Below are 15,642 nucleotides of genomic sequence, written 5' to 3'. Positions count from 1 at the left end.
TGACCTTTTCCTTTAAATCCTCCATTTGTGTCACACTTGTGCATGAATCTTTAACTTGTCTTGGCCTTTTATATTGAGAAAACAATGTGTGTAGTCTTGGCCATGTGTTAAAATTTACGATAGGTTGATTACATTCAATGGATTAGAAAAATTACCAACCTTTAAGATACCCCATGATGGAGATTGGTTTTAGAGTTCAGCGTATGTGGATCACATAGTGATCACTCACCACTAAAGGCCTCTCACCTATGCAAATTTTTGTTTGGATTTTTATGCATAAAGAATGTCACCCTTTTTATGTCCTAGTTCTAATAGGACAGTGGTGAGGTCAGAAGGACCATGGGTATCAAATTTGTGCTAATGCTAATCGAATCATTATTAGCAATTACAAAATAGAAATTTGGATATAGAAAAATAACCATCTGTACAACCCTAGCCACTTGTTTAATTTCCATAAACTAATGACCCATCTGGTCCCAAGATCAATTTTGTAGTGGAAGTTCTCGTTAGAAGAATATGGTATTAATTTAAGGGTGGGATTGAGACGTGAAAACATTAGATTAATTTCATCACGTGGTTCATAGAATTCTAATTAAGGTGAAACACTGAACTTCAATAGAATTTCCAATAGCCATCATCTTACATCATGGTTTTAGGTTGAAACAACCTACTGGCCTTATAGATCTGCATTAGTTTAATTTCCGTGGATGTCAACTCAAACCTTTTTCTAAGGTTATCATATAGTAATAACTCAAGTCAAACTAAAAAAAAAATATGTATGAAAACGTAGCAGCGTGACGATCTGCATCTTCATTTCTCCCTTGTCCCTTGTGGTGAATACTCTGTACTATTATCAGTGACGTCTTTTTGCAGAAAAAGCCATATAAAACCAATCTAAGTATTTTGCTTAATCATTGGTGTCAATATTGTGGCTATTGTTAATTACTTGCAGATTTTGCAATTGCGATGGAAATTTCATGCCTGCATAGTTATGCAACTGAGTTCATATCTTAGTACTATATCACACATATCATTGGTTCATATGTTGGGACACAAATGATTACATAAGTTGGGAATCAAATGAATTCAGTAGATTTGGTTTTAAAATATAACTATGTTTATTGGAATCAGATGACTTGACTAAGAGGATTATATAGATAGCAAAAATCTACCTGCAACTCATGACCAATGTTACCCACAAATGCATTAGGAAGAGACTTAAATCAGTCCACACTGCATCCTTGAAGACATGTAGCCTGTATATCTCAACCTTAAAGTAAAACGGTTATTAGCTTTGGATGAATCAAACTTGGTTCAGGCTGGCAGATAGTGATTAGTACTTGGTTCGTTGTCATAATCATAAGTCATGGTCAAAGTATTGATATAGTTATTAAATATAAAATCCATCCGTGAGCCTTTACTTAAGCATATGTTAGTTAAGGTCGTGCTTAGATAAATTTTTCTGTTGGTATTTATAAAATATATTGAATTTCTTCTCAATTTAAAATCAACTTGTATACCTTAATATTTGAAGAAGTTCAATGAAAAGAGCTTCTATAAACTTATGTATGTACGTTGATTTTAGTTTATGCAGGAAGCTTAATTCATTCTTTACTTCTCTAAGTATTTATAGAAAAAAGTATTCAGACAAGACTTAGTGATTAACTCACAAGCCCTTCGATATTATCCCCTCAAAATCCTTGATTCAAACAGCTTCATCTTAACTGCTCCAACCGAATCTTAACCCTTGATGCTAACATCTTAGTAATTACTGCAACAGAAAATGCCAAACATACACTCAGAACAAAGATCAATTAGAATTAGATCACAATTGCACCTGTAAGGATTTATGTTGGCACAAGAAGTTGCATCATTTATTTATTTCTTTCCTATTTCTTTTATATTCTCTTTAAATCAAACATATTTACTTCCACTCTATTTTTCACTTCACATTCTTTATTTTCATCTACCTTATTTTTTTAACTAATTTTCCCCTAAGGATGATGTCATATGTATCTCCAACTGTCACACCATAAATGAACTTTTTCAATAGCATAATTTGTACTGCTAGTAATTAAAAGGCACGCATTTTACTTCTCCTTATACTCGATCCCTACTTAGCTGGCAGTTGAAAAAATTCTGTTAAAAATTCAAGTAATTAATTATTTGTCACTAACCACTTTATTGAACTTTGCAGATATCATTGTTTGACTTTGACCAAAATAAAAGAGAGACAAATTGGTGTTAACATGAAAGAATCCAAACCCCTGAACAGCCTTTAGAATTTTCTTAACTGTAAGAGTTGAATCACATTCATGTGCATCACTGAGATCAATCACAGGGAAGCTGTTGCTGTAAGTAATTTTGAGTTTTCAGGTCTTTTTTCTGAATCTGATAGGAAGGACACTTTTTGGATGAAATTGGACACAGATAATCTACTTGGGTTGTTGCAATCAACAATGTTGGAAATCAAAAGTAAAGAGAAACAAAAGCTAAGATTGACAAAAGAAAAAAAGGAAAAAAGACAAGCATAAGGGTACCAACACCAATTCAAGTACCTTAACCATGTAAACAACTTCCCAAACATGATATTATTGTATTATCAGATTAAAATTTAACACGTTTAAAGTGAGAAAACGGGCAACATGCAAAAAATAAAGATGCATTCCCTTTTAATTTGAATTAGGTGTACAAAAGTACTGTACATTTCAAGAGAATTCAAGAATGTGATACAATGAAGGCAGCCACACAAGGACGTTACAAACTTATGTATGGTGGCTGGTCGAAAAAGCAAAGTCTAAAGTGACAACTAAATGAAGTGGATAAATTTAGAATTATCAAGAGTTATCTTGTATAAAAATTACACCAAAAAAGAAAAAATAAGATTAATTGTAAGCGTGAAGAGTACCTTTTTTTGCAATCTACTAAACCTTGAACTTGTGATAAAACTTACACTGACTTGAACTTCATAATATTTGCATACAATTATCGTAGTGTCAATGCCTCTATCCACTATAATTTACCTCATCTTCATAACTTGTAACCATCCAACCTTCAAATTGTATTGATATATACAATTCAAGAAAACAATGTTTTTTTAATAGCAAATGGTTAAATTTAACAATGACAACTATAAGTTAAATTGCTTACATATATGGCAAAAATTAAGTCATTGGTGTGAAATAGATAGATCTTATTTCTTTATTATGTATGAAAAATAAACACAATTTTGATATCACTTAATAATCTTCGGTGAGATTACATCCCTAGAGAAACCGAAAAGCTTTTTTATTTATAGAAAGAAGAAAAAAACACTCCCCCTCATTATATCAGTCAAACCTGACCCCTCGTGCTCCTCTTGGTGGTGTTCCTTTTCCTTGTGACCAACACATGTGCCTGTTCCTAGAACTTAGAAATAATCCAAAAGCATTAATTTTATGGGCATTTCACTTTCATCACGGCTTCTCCAAATTAAATATTTTACATATACATGACACCTTTCTATCCAAAACAAGATCGTTACATTACTAAGAAAAGTATTAGGAACAATCAAACTCTTCACATATCTCCCGTTCAGAGTTTTCAAAATGGCACTGAACTACAACCCCTCTTACAATCTTGTGCATCAAGCTCCACATGCTAACACAATAATCTATCACACAACACAACCTGCTTCAGATTTGCCGATACTTGCCATCATTGTGCCCAGCATCTTTGTCACTGCTTTCATACTCATCACCTACTTAACCCTTGTGACAAAATGCTGCTCAAACTGGCACCAACTTAACCCTTTGAGATGGATTTCAACACTACAAGCCTCACAGCATGAACATCAAGACCATCAAGACCCCTTCATAGCACTCTCTCTTTCTCCCATGATGTGGAACCATGGACTTGATGAATCTGCCATCAAAGAAATCCCAACACTTGAATGCACAAAAGCAGAAGCTGAGAAGAATATTCAAAGTGTATGTGGCTGTGTGGTATGTTTGACTGAGTTTCAAGAACATGATATGCTAAAAGTTTTGCCAAACTGTAGCCATGCCTTTCACTTGCATTGCATTGATATTTGGCTTCAAACCAATGCTAATTGCCCTCTTTGCAGATCAAGCATTACTTCAGGCAAAAAACACTGTTCATTGGATGATGTCATAGCTCCAAGTTCTTCCCCTCAGGATTCTCAATTGCTATCTTACATGGGAAGTGACGAAGATTTTGTGGTCATTGAACTTGGGGGACAACATGTGGCAACACTGCCTCAGATGATGCAACGAGAAAGAAGTGACACAAGGGAAAGAAATCAAAGAATAGTAGGGTATAGTAGAAGTCACTCTACAAGGAAGTGTCACCATGTTTCTATCATGGGAGATGAGTGCATTGATGTTAGGAAGAAAGATGAGCAGTTTTCTATTCAGCCGATTCGAAGATCTTTCTCGATGGATTCAGCTAATGATAAGCAACTTTACTTGGATTTTCAAACCATGATACAACAGAATAATAGGCATCAAAATCTGGCTAGTGCCAGTGAAGATTGTAATAGCAGAAGTCGAAGATCATTCTTTCCATTTCGATATGCTCGGGGATCGAAAACTCTGGTCGTTCCTCTAGAGAACAAAGTTTAATGTAATTAAGATAAGTTAATTTTCTTCTTTTTCATCTTCTTCAAATTATTTCTTTCCCTTGTTCTCTCTTGGTTATGTTGATGAGATCTTTGAATTTGAGTTGTCTCGGTGAAGAGTGACACATTAAACAATAGAGGAGAATGTGTGGTCAATTTTGCAATTATAGAGTGAGTTGACACTCTTGACACTTGGAATATTGTTAATAAAAATAGAGGCATGTCATTGATTAAATCACAAATGAAAGAAAATGAATAAGCTTGCACGCAGCTTTTTCTTCATGTTTATGATCTCTTGTTCCATTCAATTGGGAAAAGCTATGAATTCAATTGAAGGCAGTGCAATGAGGGACCTACACAATGAAAAGGTAAAAGTACCAGCATGAGAAACGCAGATCACATAGGAAAGTGCAAACCAAAACACAGCAATAAGTATGGTTTGCTTTATTTTTGGACACACTTGTATTATGATATATGAAAATATCTCAGAGACAGAAAGGATATTACAGATAAAAAAAAAACAACAAAAAGAAAGGATAGCGAAAATAGTTGCATGCTAGTTGATATACATATAAAGATTTTTTTTTATAAAAAATTGATTTAAATATATTTTTGGTCCTTATAATATATACTTTTTTTATCCTTATAAAATAATTTTTTAAAAAAATTATCCAGAAAAAAAATCATTATTTTAATTTTAATTCTTATTATTTAGTCTTGTAATATGTCTATTTTTCATTTTAGTACTTATAATATTTTGTTGATTTTAAATTAATCCCTTTAAAAAGTATTTGATAGAAAATAAAAGCAAATTATTACAAGGACCAAAACAAAACAAAAATATTACAGGCGCCAAAACTAATTGTTTTATAAGAATCATTTTAAAGAAAATAATAATAATTTTATAAGGAGCAAAAGCAAAAAAGTAATTTATTACGGGAATCCCAAACATATTAAACCTAAAAAAAATCATAGCCTTTACATTTTCACCACAGCAACACAACTATCATTCATTCACAATTTTCGTGGCTCTCTAAGCCTTTACATTTTGCTCCAATTGCTTTTTAAAGTGTTTACATGTTTTTCCAACTCCAGCGTTTTTATACGAAATGGCAGTGCCTTGAACCAAATGTGAAACTAATAATATCTAAAGAGTATAATTCAGTTTTATCCGGTTTGGCATAATAGTAAAAACTTAAAAGGCAAAAAATTATATCTTCTCTCTCTAGAAGGCAGAAATTTACTTCTAACAATAACTAACACATCCTTGCTAAACAGTGTAGGAACCTAATCTAGCGTTCAAAGATCAATGACCAATTAGGAATCAACTTGAGGAAGGAAGAGAATATTAAAGGAGAAGGAGACGAAAAATATCACCTTGTTTAGTTTAGAAGAAGAGGAAAAGGAAGAAGAAACAAACAAATTTCCCATTATATACTTAAAAAGCTTAAATGTATCCCTATAATTTAATATTTTTTCATTTTTATCCCTAAAAAAATCATTTTAATTTTTATAAAATTTGTTTGTTTTATTTTTCTTTAAAGTATTTTAAATAACATTTTGATAAAAAAAATGTTTAAGCATTGAAAAAAATATTATCTAAAATATTTTAAGAACGAAAAATAAAACAAATATTTTACAATAACTAAAACTAAAAATTATTAAACTACAAGAACTAAAAATGTATTTAAGCCTACTTAAAATGATCACAAACCTATTAAATTAAGTATAATCAAAACCAATTAATTAAGGAGAAACTTTAGTCTACTTCCCTCTAAAATTTTGAATTTAGCAATGAAAGTTAAGAAAATTTCCTTCCCCCTCTCCATGTCCATTTAACCAAACAATAAGCAAAGGAAAACCAAAGTATTATGGAAATCAAGAAATTGGGACAAAGAATTATTATGGCATTGGACAGAATTAATGATTTTTTGTTTTTTGATTTCTACACCTAGAAAGGAAGGCATCCCAGACCCCTTTTAGGTAACCTCGAGACCTTCCAAAACATCAACTGAGGATCATTTAACAGTCTAACCTCATTCCAATGAATCTATATACAGCAAAGAATAGACTTAGAAATTCATGCATTCCATGCTCTTGACAACCTAAACAAATAATGAGGAACAGAGCTATCACTCAAAAGCTTGCAGGGGGAGTTTCTGGAGGTCTGCTGTAAATATCATCAAAATGAAGATTAAATTCCCCTGCCCCTAAGTCATCTGTGTATGTTCTAGATAATCTGTGATCATCTCTAGAGTACATGCGTTGTTCTTGATCTTGATCTTCTGACCCTCTATCAGAAAACTTATCATGATAATCATATGTTTGGAGGTTGAAAGCTGGAGGCTCAAAAAAGCTTGTCTGAGTCTGTCCACCCCGTGGATCACTTCTAGCCCACCAATGACTCCTGCTAGTATGGGACAGTTCATTACAACTTTGATCATGAATCATGCTTTCCCTGAAGATGGGAACTGAAATGGAAGTTCCAAGATGTGATGCAGCCCGACCATCCTGAAACTCGTTTGAGTATTCCTCATACCCACTTTCATTCTGTGTCAAGTTGGAGAGCATCAAATACTCTCTAGAACGATGCTCTATTGCTCCAAATGGTTCTAAATGAACATCTCCCAGGTTCACATCATGAGATCCAAATGGTTCTTCTAAAGGAACATCTCCCAGATTTGTGTCATGTGATCGGGATGTATAGTACCAATCAAGAAGATAAGGATGATTGTTTTGGTTGGCTTCAATCAACCACAAAGAACCCAAGTGATTGTCACAAGTACTATATGGCATTTCCCTGGATATAAACCTGTTTCTGTCTCCACTATTGCTTCCCATATTGGGACTACCCCTCCACATTCTAGGATGGGAAGGTGTATGTATGTTTCCATGTACAGATAACTTTTCCTCTCTGAATCTTCTAAGATTTAGCAAAAAGCGCTTCCCCTGTGCACTTGGTTCCCATGATGGGTAACTACTCTGAAAGCTGTGATGACAACAGAAGTTAAACACAAGAAAAAATCATATTGGCACAGTTCACATCAGTGTTCCAAAACAACAAAATAGTCTGCCCTAAGGTAAAATATTTTGTAGTAAAGGATTTCTGAGATAAGTTGCCTAAGGAGCATTATTCGTATAGACTAAAATCAAACCAGAAACTTCAATTTATTTCTGTTCCAAATGAGCACAAATTTTCCTTCTTTTTTCTGCTTAAAATTATCATCTTCATCCTTTCATTTCTTTTGTGATTTCACACAAGAGAGCCCCTTGGCAACATAAGCAAGTGAAATACAACATGGAGAATTGGAGATTAAAAGTAATGGAGCTATTAATTTCAAGCTTATGAAGATAGAAAATTGAGATTGGAACACTGAGGAAGGTGTTATCAAATTGTTGGCTGGTTGGACAATCTCAGATTTTCACAGCAGGATGAGAGACTCTGTATATCAGTTTTTATGGGAATCATCAGAAAAAACAATGGAAATATTTTAAATGGCAAATTTAGATATATGGATAACTCATGGAACTTTTGCCTTCCTCTTTTTTTTTGGTGACGAACTTTTGCCTTCCTGTAGCTAAGGAACTTAAATAACTATCTGTTTTCCAAAAAATTCATTTCTTTTACTCCACCCCTGTCCCCCACCAAGAAAAAAACAGCAACATTTACCTCATTGCAACTGCTATCAAAGCTTGAAGGCAGGATAAAGGACAACGATTAAAAGAGAAGTGGTAGAACCTTAGAGATTCTTTGAAACGACTTCAATAAATATAAAAAATAATGACTCTATTAGACCAGTCCTGTGATTATGACAAGCTCGGCCAAGACCATACCTCAGCAATGATTTCTCCATCTTCCCTTGGGAACTCCTCTGGCTACGAGGTGCATTGCATGGGGAACCATAACGACTGTTTCCATGCTCTTGAAAATCGAAGGCACTAAAACTGTTAAAACATCAAGGACATAACACTAATTAATATGTTCTGCCAGTAAGACATGAAAACTGCAAACTCAAAAATAAATAAATAAAACCATAGAAGCCCCAGAGAAAGCCATTCTAACCTGCAAACATGGCCAACACCTTCAATATTTACAGTGAAATCAGCAATGAACTGCAAGATATCATCAACCCGCTGCAAAATGAAAACACCAAATAGTTAATTCATTATACTAGATGGCATATAAAGAAAGTTATCTCCAAGCACAGAAATAACCTTTGGGACAATACACAAAAGTAAGTATGGAGTGAGGAAAATTGAGGCCATCTCCTCAAGTAACATCATTCCAGTATACTGCACCATAAAAAAATAGCATGAAAAGTTATATTCAAACCTATGTTATCAAGTAAAGAATGAACAGATAAGGGTAGATTTATCATAATGTGAATGCTTTACGCCAACCTCAGGTAGAATACCTGGAATAAGGTTTCAAACTCAACACGAACCATTTCAGTACTTTCTTTGCCACGCCATCTCTTTGGCATATAATGTGTATGTTGGACCACCATAGACATTGCTCCATCAGCGTCTAAGACCAGAACCTCACTGGTAATGGCAGCCCGGCTAATGGCAGTTATAGTTCCAAAAACAGCAGCATACCAAAACAAGTTCCGACCAAATATCTGCAATATTTTTCATTTAAAAAAAAAAACCCTTAATGACTGTCATGACACTATGCATACCTTATGCAAAATTAACAGATATTCATTACATGGCCCTCTAGTAGAGACTCCTCGAGAAAAGCAATGATGATCAGAATTGCAGCAAAGCCACCCGATACAAAAGAGATGAATTTTGCAATGATAGATATGATAGGTGAAGGAAACTGCTTGAGATAATCAGAAGCATGCAATACACTGCTATTAATCCGGTGCTTGAAAAGATGGTCCACCTACAACACATGTTTATTAATAAGCTCTAGCATAAAAGTAAAAGGATACAAGTGATTATGTTAAAAATGATAACTAGGTAGCATCACTTTCAAACTATTAATAGATAATAGTGAATAATAAATACTACATTGAGCAATTAATGCCTTTATGGCAAAGAATAAGAAAACACATACAACATCAAATTCAATCTCTAGTAACTTTCACAACTTAGATTACTACTATATAATAATATATAGGTTTTCTTCAAACAACTTTTGTTAAACAAGCAATAAATTGAGTTAAAGAAACTAAGTTTCTTTTGCTCATCTACATTTAATACAGAATTAGAGACCTGAGAGAGACAAGCAAACTGATGAATATTGACTAGAATAATATCTATCATCCTTCCATGAAAGTTACAAAATGAAGTAGGAATAATAAACCATTAGTGTGGTTAATTAAGTCAATTAAGTGATCACTCATAAACCACTATCTGAACATCATTAACCAATTAAAGAATTGATTGCTCTCAAAGTACAAATATTCATCAAGAATTCCTTTCTTGTAATTTCCCCTTATCTTCCAATAAGGATTTTCATAAGTTAATTTTTTTTCTTCCATGATGAAATCTTTTCAGATACTAAAAGGAAATACATGCATTAGATATACAACCTTTCAAGGGCTTCCATGAAACAGTACAAGTGTTTAGGAGAATTGTTATTTCAAATGGCATGGCATTAAAGTGTATGTGGTCCTTTGTAAGACCATGAAAGCAGCAAAAGAGCAGAAAATGAAAGGAAGATCAAGAATAACAATACCTCATTGAATTCCCTAAAGATCCACCTTGACAAATTTGACCATCTTCGAGATGATGCCGTGCTAGGATGATTATAAAATTGCTCAGCATGCCTCAGAAAGAGATATACCAGCATAAATATGACAAGAAATGGAGAGAGTAAAAGCATTGCAAGCCCAACTACCATAAGCCTTTTTCGTAATGTCTTTGGATTTGACACAAAATCCCTTCTGACACAAAAGTTTCTACAGCAAATTTGAGGTCAAAGGAAAATATAAATATTGGAAAGAGTATAATATAATCACATTGTCAAATGAACTGCTGAACTGATTTACCACATAAGTCAATCTAAATGCAATAATGTGAAATACAAACACAAAATATAAAAAAGATAAAAACAATCAAATGTTATCCCATTATGAAACTACAAGAACAATGCCCAGAATATCACAAAAATAAATGTCCCTTAAGAATCACCAAATATCTAAATATCAATTGTAACCTTCTACAAGGCACCATCCTACATCTAAATGGTCATTGCATCGATCCAACCAACAAATCATTTCCTGAAAATAGTCTAAACAGAAAATTTGTTGATTAAAGCATAGAAGATAAAAACTCATACACATTATGAACAGATTACAAGATCAAGTGACAGAACTCTATAATTGTAAAACTAAAGGTATTTGCATAATAATTAACATACCGATCAAACATGCTCTGCAGGATGCACCAATTCAAAGTCCACTCAAGGGTCTTGGTTAGTATTACACGATTCTGTGTTCCATTAGAACTAGATTTCCCTGTAGGACCAGCACCTGGAAACCACTGTGAAATAGGGAAAGCTAGCACACCCTTGTTGAGCATTCCGATTAAGTAGTTCTCCTTCCGCATCAACCGCATGATAATGTCATGGGCAGAAAGATCTTTTACCACACAAAGTTGTCGAGACCCTTGTACCAGAACAACTTTTTCAAGAATTGTAGTCCAGGGCATGGTTTGGATTTCATTGTCGGTAACATTGAGACTGCAAGACAATCATGGTAAGATATGGCAAAACATTTAACCATTTGCTTCAATGCATTTCAACTGTTTATCATTCATACTCACCTGTTGTAGTAAAAATGCCGGATTTCCAGAGTATCCTTTAGTTGAGCAAAGAATCTCAAGAAGCAAAAAATCCAATAGATGGAAAATATTCCCAAGTATCCAACAATAATAGCTTTGGTAAGTGTTAGTGGGGTTAAAGGGTGTTGATGAAGAGCTTCTTTAGCAAGATCACAGGGCTTAATTCCAGATTCAACCGCATCCATCCCACACTTAGCATTACGGAGCCCATTCCAATCAACATATAGTAAAAAAAACCCTGAAAAACATATGGTGAACCCTAGACTTAGAAGTTCAACAATCCACTTTATAATGATGCACCATAGCCCTTTCTCGCAATAGTAGCTGTAAAGCCTTTCAAAGAAGAGATCCAAATCGGCAATTGGTTCTACATTTAGGCTTTCACCATTAAGAAGCCCTGAAGGGCTCTCACTGCCTGGACTGGGGATCTTTCCATAATAAGACAATTCAATCTCCGGCGGATCTTCCTGAAGTAAACCTGCTGTCAGAGATGACGCACCTGGATGTTTCCATTTGAATATACTAAAAGCACTGGCACCCCTTTGCCTGCTAAACATTGTTCACAGACACTAACAGTGGGCATAAGCAACCAGTCCATGCCCAAAAGACCAAAATGGTTATGACAAGGTCCTACAAACATGATGGAATCAATATTAGAATCTTCCAAAGAATAAGCTATGCAGTTGTGTCATCCTATATGCCAACCCACCTCAACAACAGAAAAATAAAAGGGAAGGAAAAATACAAAACACCAGCCAAATGTGTTTGGGGTCAGCAATACAAAAATTCATTTCCCATCTCATGGAAAACCTTTTTCACTCCGCTTAGCCCTACCTCCCCCTAGTAGGGGTATTTTAGTGATAGGTTCTATAGTAACCGGACGATCATATTCAGTCAAATACCTACCCGTGTTTCAGAATACGGTTAACCAACATGTTAACTAATCGATTACGATAAATTGGAACTGATTTTGCGTTTTTTGCTTCTGCAGTACCTCACCATGACATGAGCGTGAAAGGAGGAATCTGTTTTTTTTAATACTGTCAATGGTAATTAGACCAAGATTGCTACCAATGAATGAACATCATACCTGATCATGATCAATCTCAGCATCAACACTGACATTCCAAAAAGATTTGAAGGGGGAGAAGTACCTAAATAGTCATCCTAGTAAATCAGCATCACGACATTTTCCAAAAGCATATAAAAAAAAGTTCATAAAATAAAGCCACAGGTTGTCCTCAGTGTTCAAAAGAATCAAAATCAGTTGCACAAATGTCTGATGTCAGTTTTGAACAATCCAATTGGCCAATAATCATAACTTTGATAAGATCAATAAGAGTCAGTTCAATGGCACGACATACTTTCAACAATCGTTTTCCTCTAAACATTTTTCTTTCTTAGATATTTAATGTCAACTTCAACTACTACAATGAGACTGATATATTTATCCACCTCAAAGCACCAGCCAAACTTGCAAATGACTTTCTGCCCATTTGCTAAACAATGCAAACAGCATTTACTTGCAGTAAGAAATATTTCCTTTCACTAAAAGTACATCTGGCTGTATGAGAATTCTTAATTGCAGTGAATAACCTGTTATACGAACAGGTTGTCATTGACATCAACCATTTGCAAACAATTTTCACTTTGTATCCTAACTGCAACAAATTTTATTATAGCCTACCCCCACAAAAAAGTTTAGTCTTACCTCCCTTTTTTCCTACAACACATTCAAACATATGCATAACTCCAATTCTAGTGTCACAGGATAAGCAAGCACCACACAACTTCCTCATTACCTAGCAAATTGTACAAACAATCAACACATCAAGCCAAACTTCATATATGGCAGCACTCACTTGACCAAGCCCATGCCAAACCACGCCAGAGAGACCATGACCAACAAGTTCTATATCCATATAGCATTCAAGAAAAGGGAAAAACTTTTCCTTTTGTTTTCATTCGGAAAACAGGTAAAAAAAAAAAAAGCAATGAGCTTTTTTTCTGTTTGCACATAAAGCAAAAATAAAAAACGGGAAGAAACATACAATACAAAACTTTAACTGACCAATTCGCATTAAAATTCAACAACTGCATTACGAACAAAACCGATCACCACAGCATGATTGCTTAATCGACACATGTAACCAAACAAGCCAAAAACTAACCTTTGCAAGAAAAATCAATTCAAAGAAACGTAAATTATATAAATAAATACAAATTGGAGCCACAGAAACTCGTTGTTCCTTATAAACACCGAAATCATACACAGCAATTAAAGGATAAAACATGGGACTATTGAGCAAAGCGAAAAAAAAAACAGATAAAGTACGTACCTTGAACTGAGCAGAGAAGGTGGAAGCAATTAGATAATGAAGCGGTAACAGAGGAATCGAGTGAAGTAATGGAATTTGGGGAAAAAAATAAAGTGATGGATGAAGAATTTGAAGAAGGAAACACAAGTCGGGAGAAGAACGCAACGAGAAAAAGAGAAAAGGGTTTTTCCTTTGTTTTCGTTGTAGTTGCGTGGAAGAAGATGAAATTACAGTGATAATAATAATTATACTATTAATTGATAATTTAAAAGTTTATAAAGTTTGCGTTTTGGAGGAGTTAGGATTTTTTTAGTTTTAGAGTGATCGTGTAATAGGAAAATTGTCTAATAGGAAACGCCGTGTTTGGCTCTCACCTAAATCGCTCTTCTTTTCCTTTCTAAGTTATATTCAATTCAATAAATGCTCAGGGTTGCTGGAATTTGAAAATACTAGTGTCCTATTTTATTCCATTGTAATCAATGCAAGTAAAATTAAGAGTAATAACATACAAAATATCTTATTATTTTAAACACATTATTAACCCATCTCATTTTTTTTCTGTTTCTTTTTTATTATATTATATTATTAAACCTATACTTTCTCTCATTTTTCTTTGTCTTACTAGGTGTACAGTAGCATATTGAGTGTTTATATACTATTTTTCTAAAATTAATTTTTATTCTTTAATAATTGATTATTTATTTAAGTAAATATATTTTTCTATAGTTATTACTTTAAGTAATTTAGGTAATGAGGTTACAAAAAATATTCATAGGTGAAAATTTATTTTCGCTTATATCAATTTTTTATTTATTTCGTATAACTACTTTTTTAAAAGCAATTTGATTTGAGACACATGAACATTAACTCATTTATATGAGTAATTTTAAATGATAGGCAAAGATACATACTAGCTAGTTATACTAATTTCCTATAACTACTTAAAAATTGCCCAATTTCAATATTAAAAAAAAAAACTAAAAAGTTGCCCCTCTGCCTTGGGTAATCTCTATATTGAGAGATGGAATTGCAAGCATTATTATTGACCTGGCAGAATACAGTTCATACACTCGTACATATTGTATAATAAAAATACATTTAAGAGTTATGAATTATGCATTTAATAACTTTGACATTCTTATCAAATCATACATTATCATGCAATTAAGAATATAACTCTGATATAACTCAAATTTTGAATGAAGAGCTTAACCATAATTGAAGATGGTATAAACTTTATATCATCACTTTTGAATAGCATGGCTTAATAAATAAATTTATTGTTTTCCAACTATTTTGGATTAGATGGCCACATAATGCCGCGAAGGTGCACGACGTTAGTTGCATCATTCGATTTTTGTTTTCTGTATATATTTTAATTTAATGGGGTTGTGTCACCTGTTGAACAAGTTTGCTTTGCTTGTTAACGGGGTAAGTGGTTATCAAAATAGTAAAAATGGCAACAGATCTGAAGGCCCACAACGTTGGGCTGTGTCACTTTGAAGGTCATTGTTTTTGGAACCTCCTTTATTATTAAATGCAATCCCATGCTTTAAAAATAAGTGAATTACCTTTTACCCTTATGTCCTTATCCGCACAACCCCAACCATTCAGCTCACTCCCCATTTCACTCTTTCTCTACACTCTTCTTTATTTCTCTCTTTCTGTCGCAGAAGTTTAAGGATTTAATTAAAAAACAAGAAATTAATTTTTTTTAAAAATGTCACTTAATTTAAAAGGACAAATAGCTCCCGTATTCCTTGAATTTTACTCATATTATACATAACACTACTCTTTTTTCTATTCTTACACTAATCTCCCATTAAATTTGAAAACATTACACTAACACTCTTTATATATGAAAACATTATATTAGCACCGCTTATATGTTACACTAACACACACTACAAG

At 33.5% G+C, this 15,642-nt stretch overlaps 2 protein-coding genes across 2 annotated transcripts; one reads left to right on the top strand and one right to left on the bottom strand.

Annotated features, from left to right (window-relative positions):
* Window positions 1-3,322: 3,322 nt before the first annotated feature.
* On the top strand, window positions 3,323-4,987 carry LOC114406919 (RING-H2 finger protein ATL1-like). The gene has a single exon (XM_028369778.1). It carries the CDS (start codon window positions 3,588-3,590, stop codon window positions 4,620-4,622), a length of 1,035 nt encoding a protein of 344 aa, XP_028225579.1. The 5' UTR covers window positions 3,323-3,587; the 3' UTR covers window positions 4,623-4,987.
* Window positions 4,988-6,487: 1,500 nt separating this feature from the next.
* LOC114406918 (autophagy-related protein 9-like) lies at window positions 6,488-13,988 on the bottom strand. Its single transcript, XM_028369777.1, has 11 exons — window positions 13,753-13,988; window positions 12,504-12,567; window positions 11,396-12,043; window positions 10,992-11,312; window positions 10,308-10,530; window positions 9,330-9,509; window positions 9,034-9,240; window positions 8,834-8,911; window positions 8,682-8,752; window positions 8,453-8,563; window positions 6,488-7,607 (listed from the first exon to the last, which is right to left on the bottom strand). Exons 3-11 carry the CDS (start codon window positions 11,968-11,970, stop codon window positions 6,755-6,757), a joined length of 2,619 nt encoding a protein of 872 aa, XP_028225578.1. The 5' UTR covers window positions 11,971-12,043; window positions 12,504-12,567; window positions 13,753-13,988; the 3' UTR covers window positions 6,488-6,754.
* Window positions 13,989-15,642: the final 1,654 nt, after the last annotated feature.

This window comes from Glycine soja, chromosome 3 (assembly GCF_004193775.1).
Source record: "Glycine soja cultivar W05 chromosome 3, ASM419377v2, whole genome shotgun sequence".
In the NCBI taxonomy this organism is placed as follows: Eukaryota; Viridiplantae; Streptophyta; class Magnoliopsida; order Fabales; family Fabaceae; genus Glycine; species Glycine soja.
Note: the sequence above shows the minus strand (reverse complement) of the source record. Positions and strands in the feature narration are given on the sequence as shown.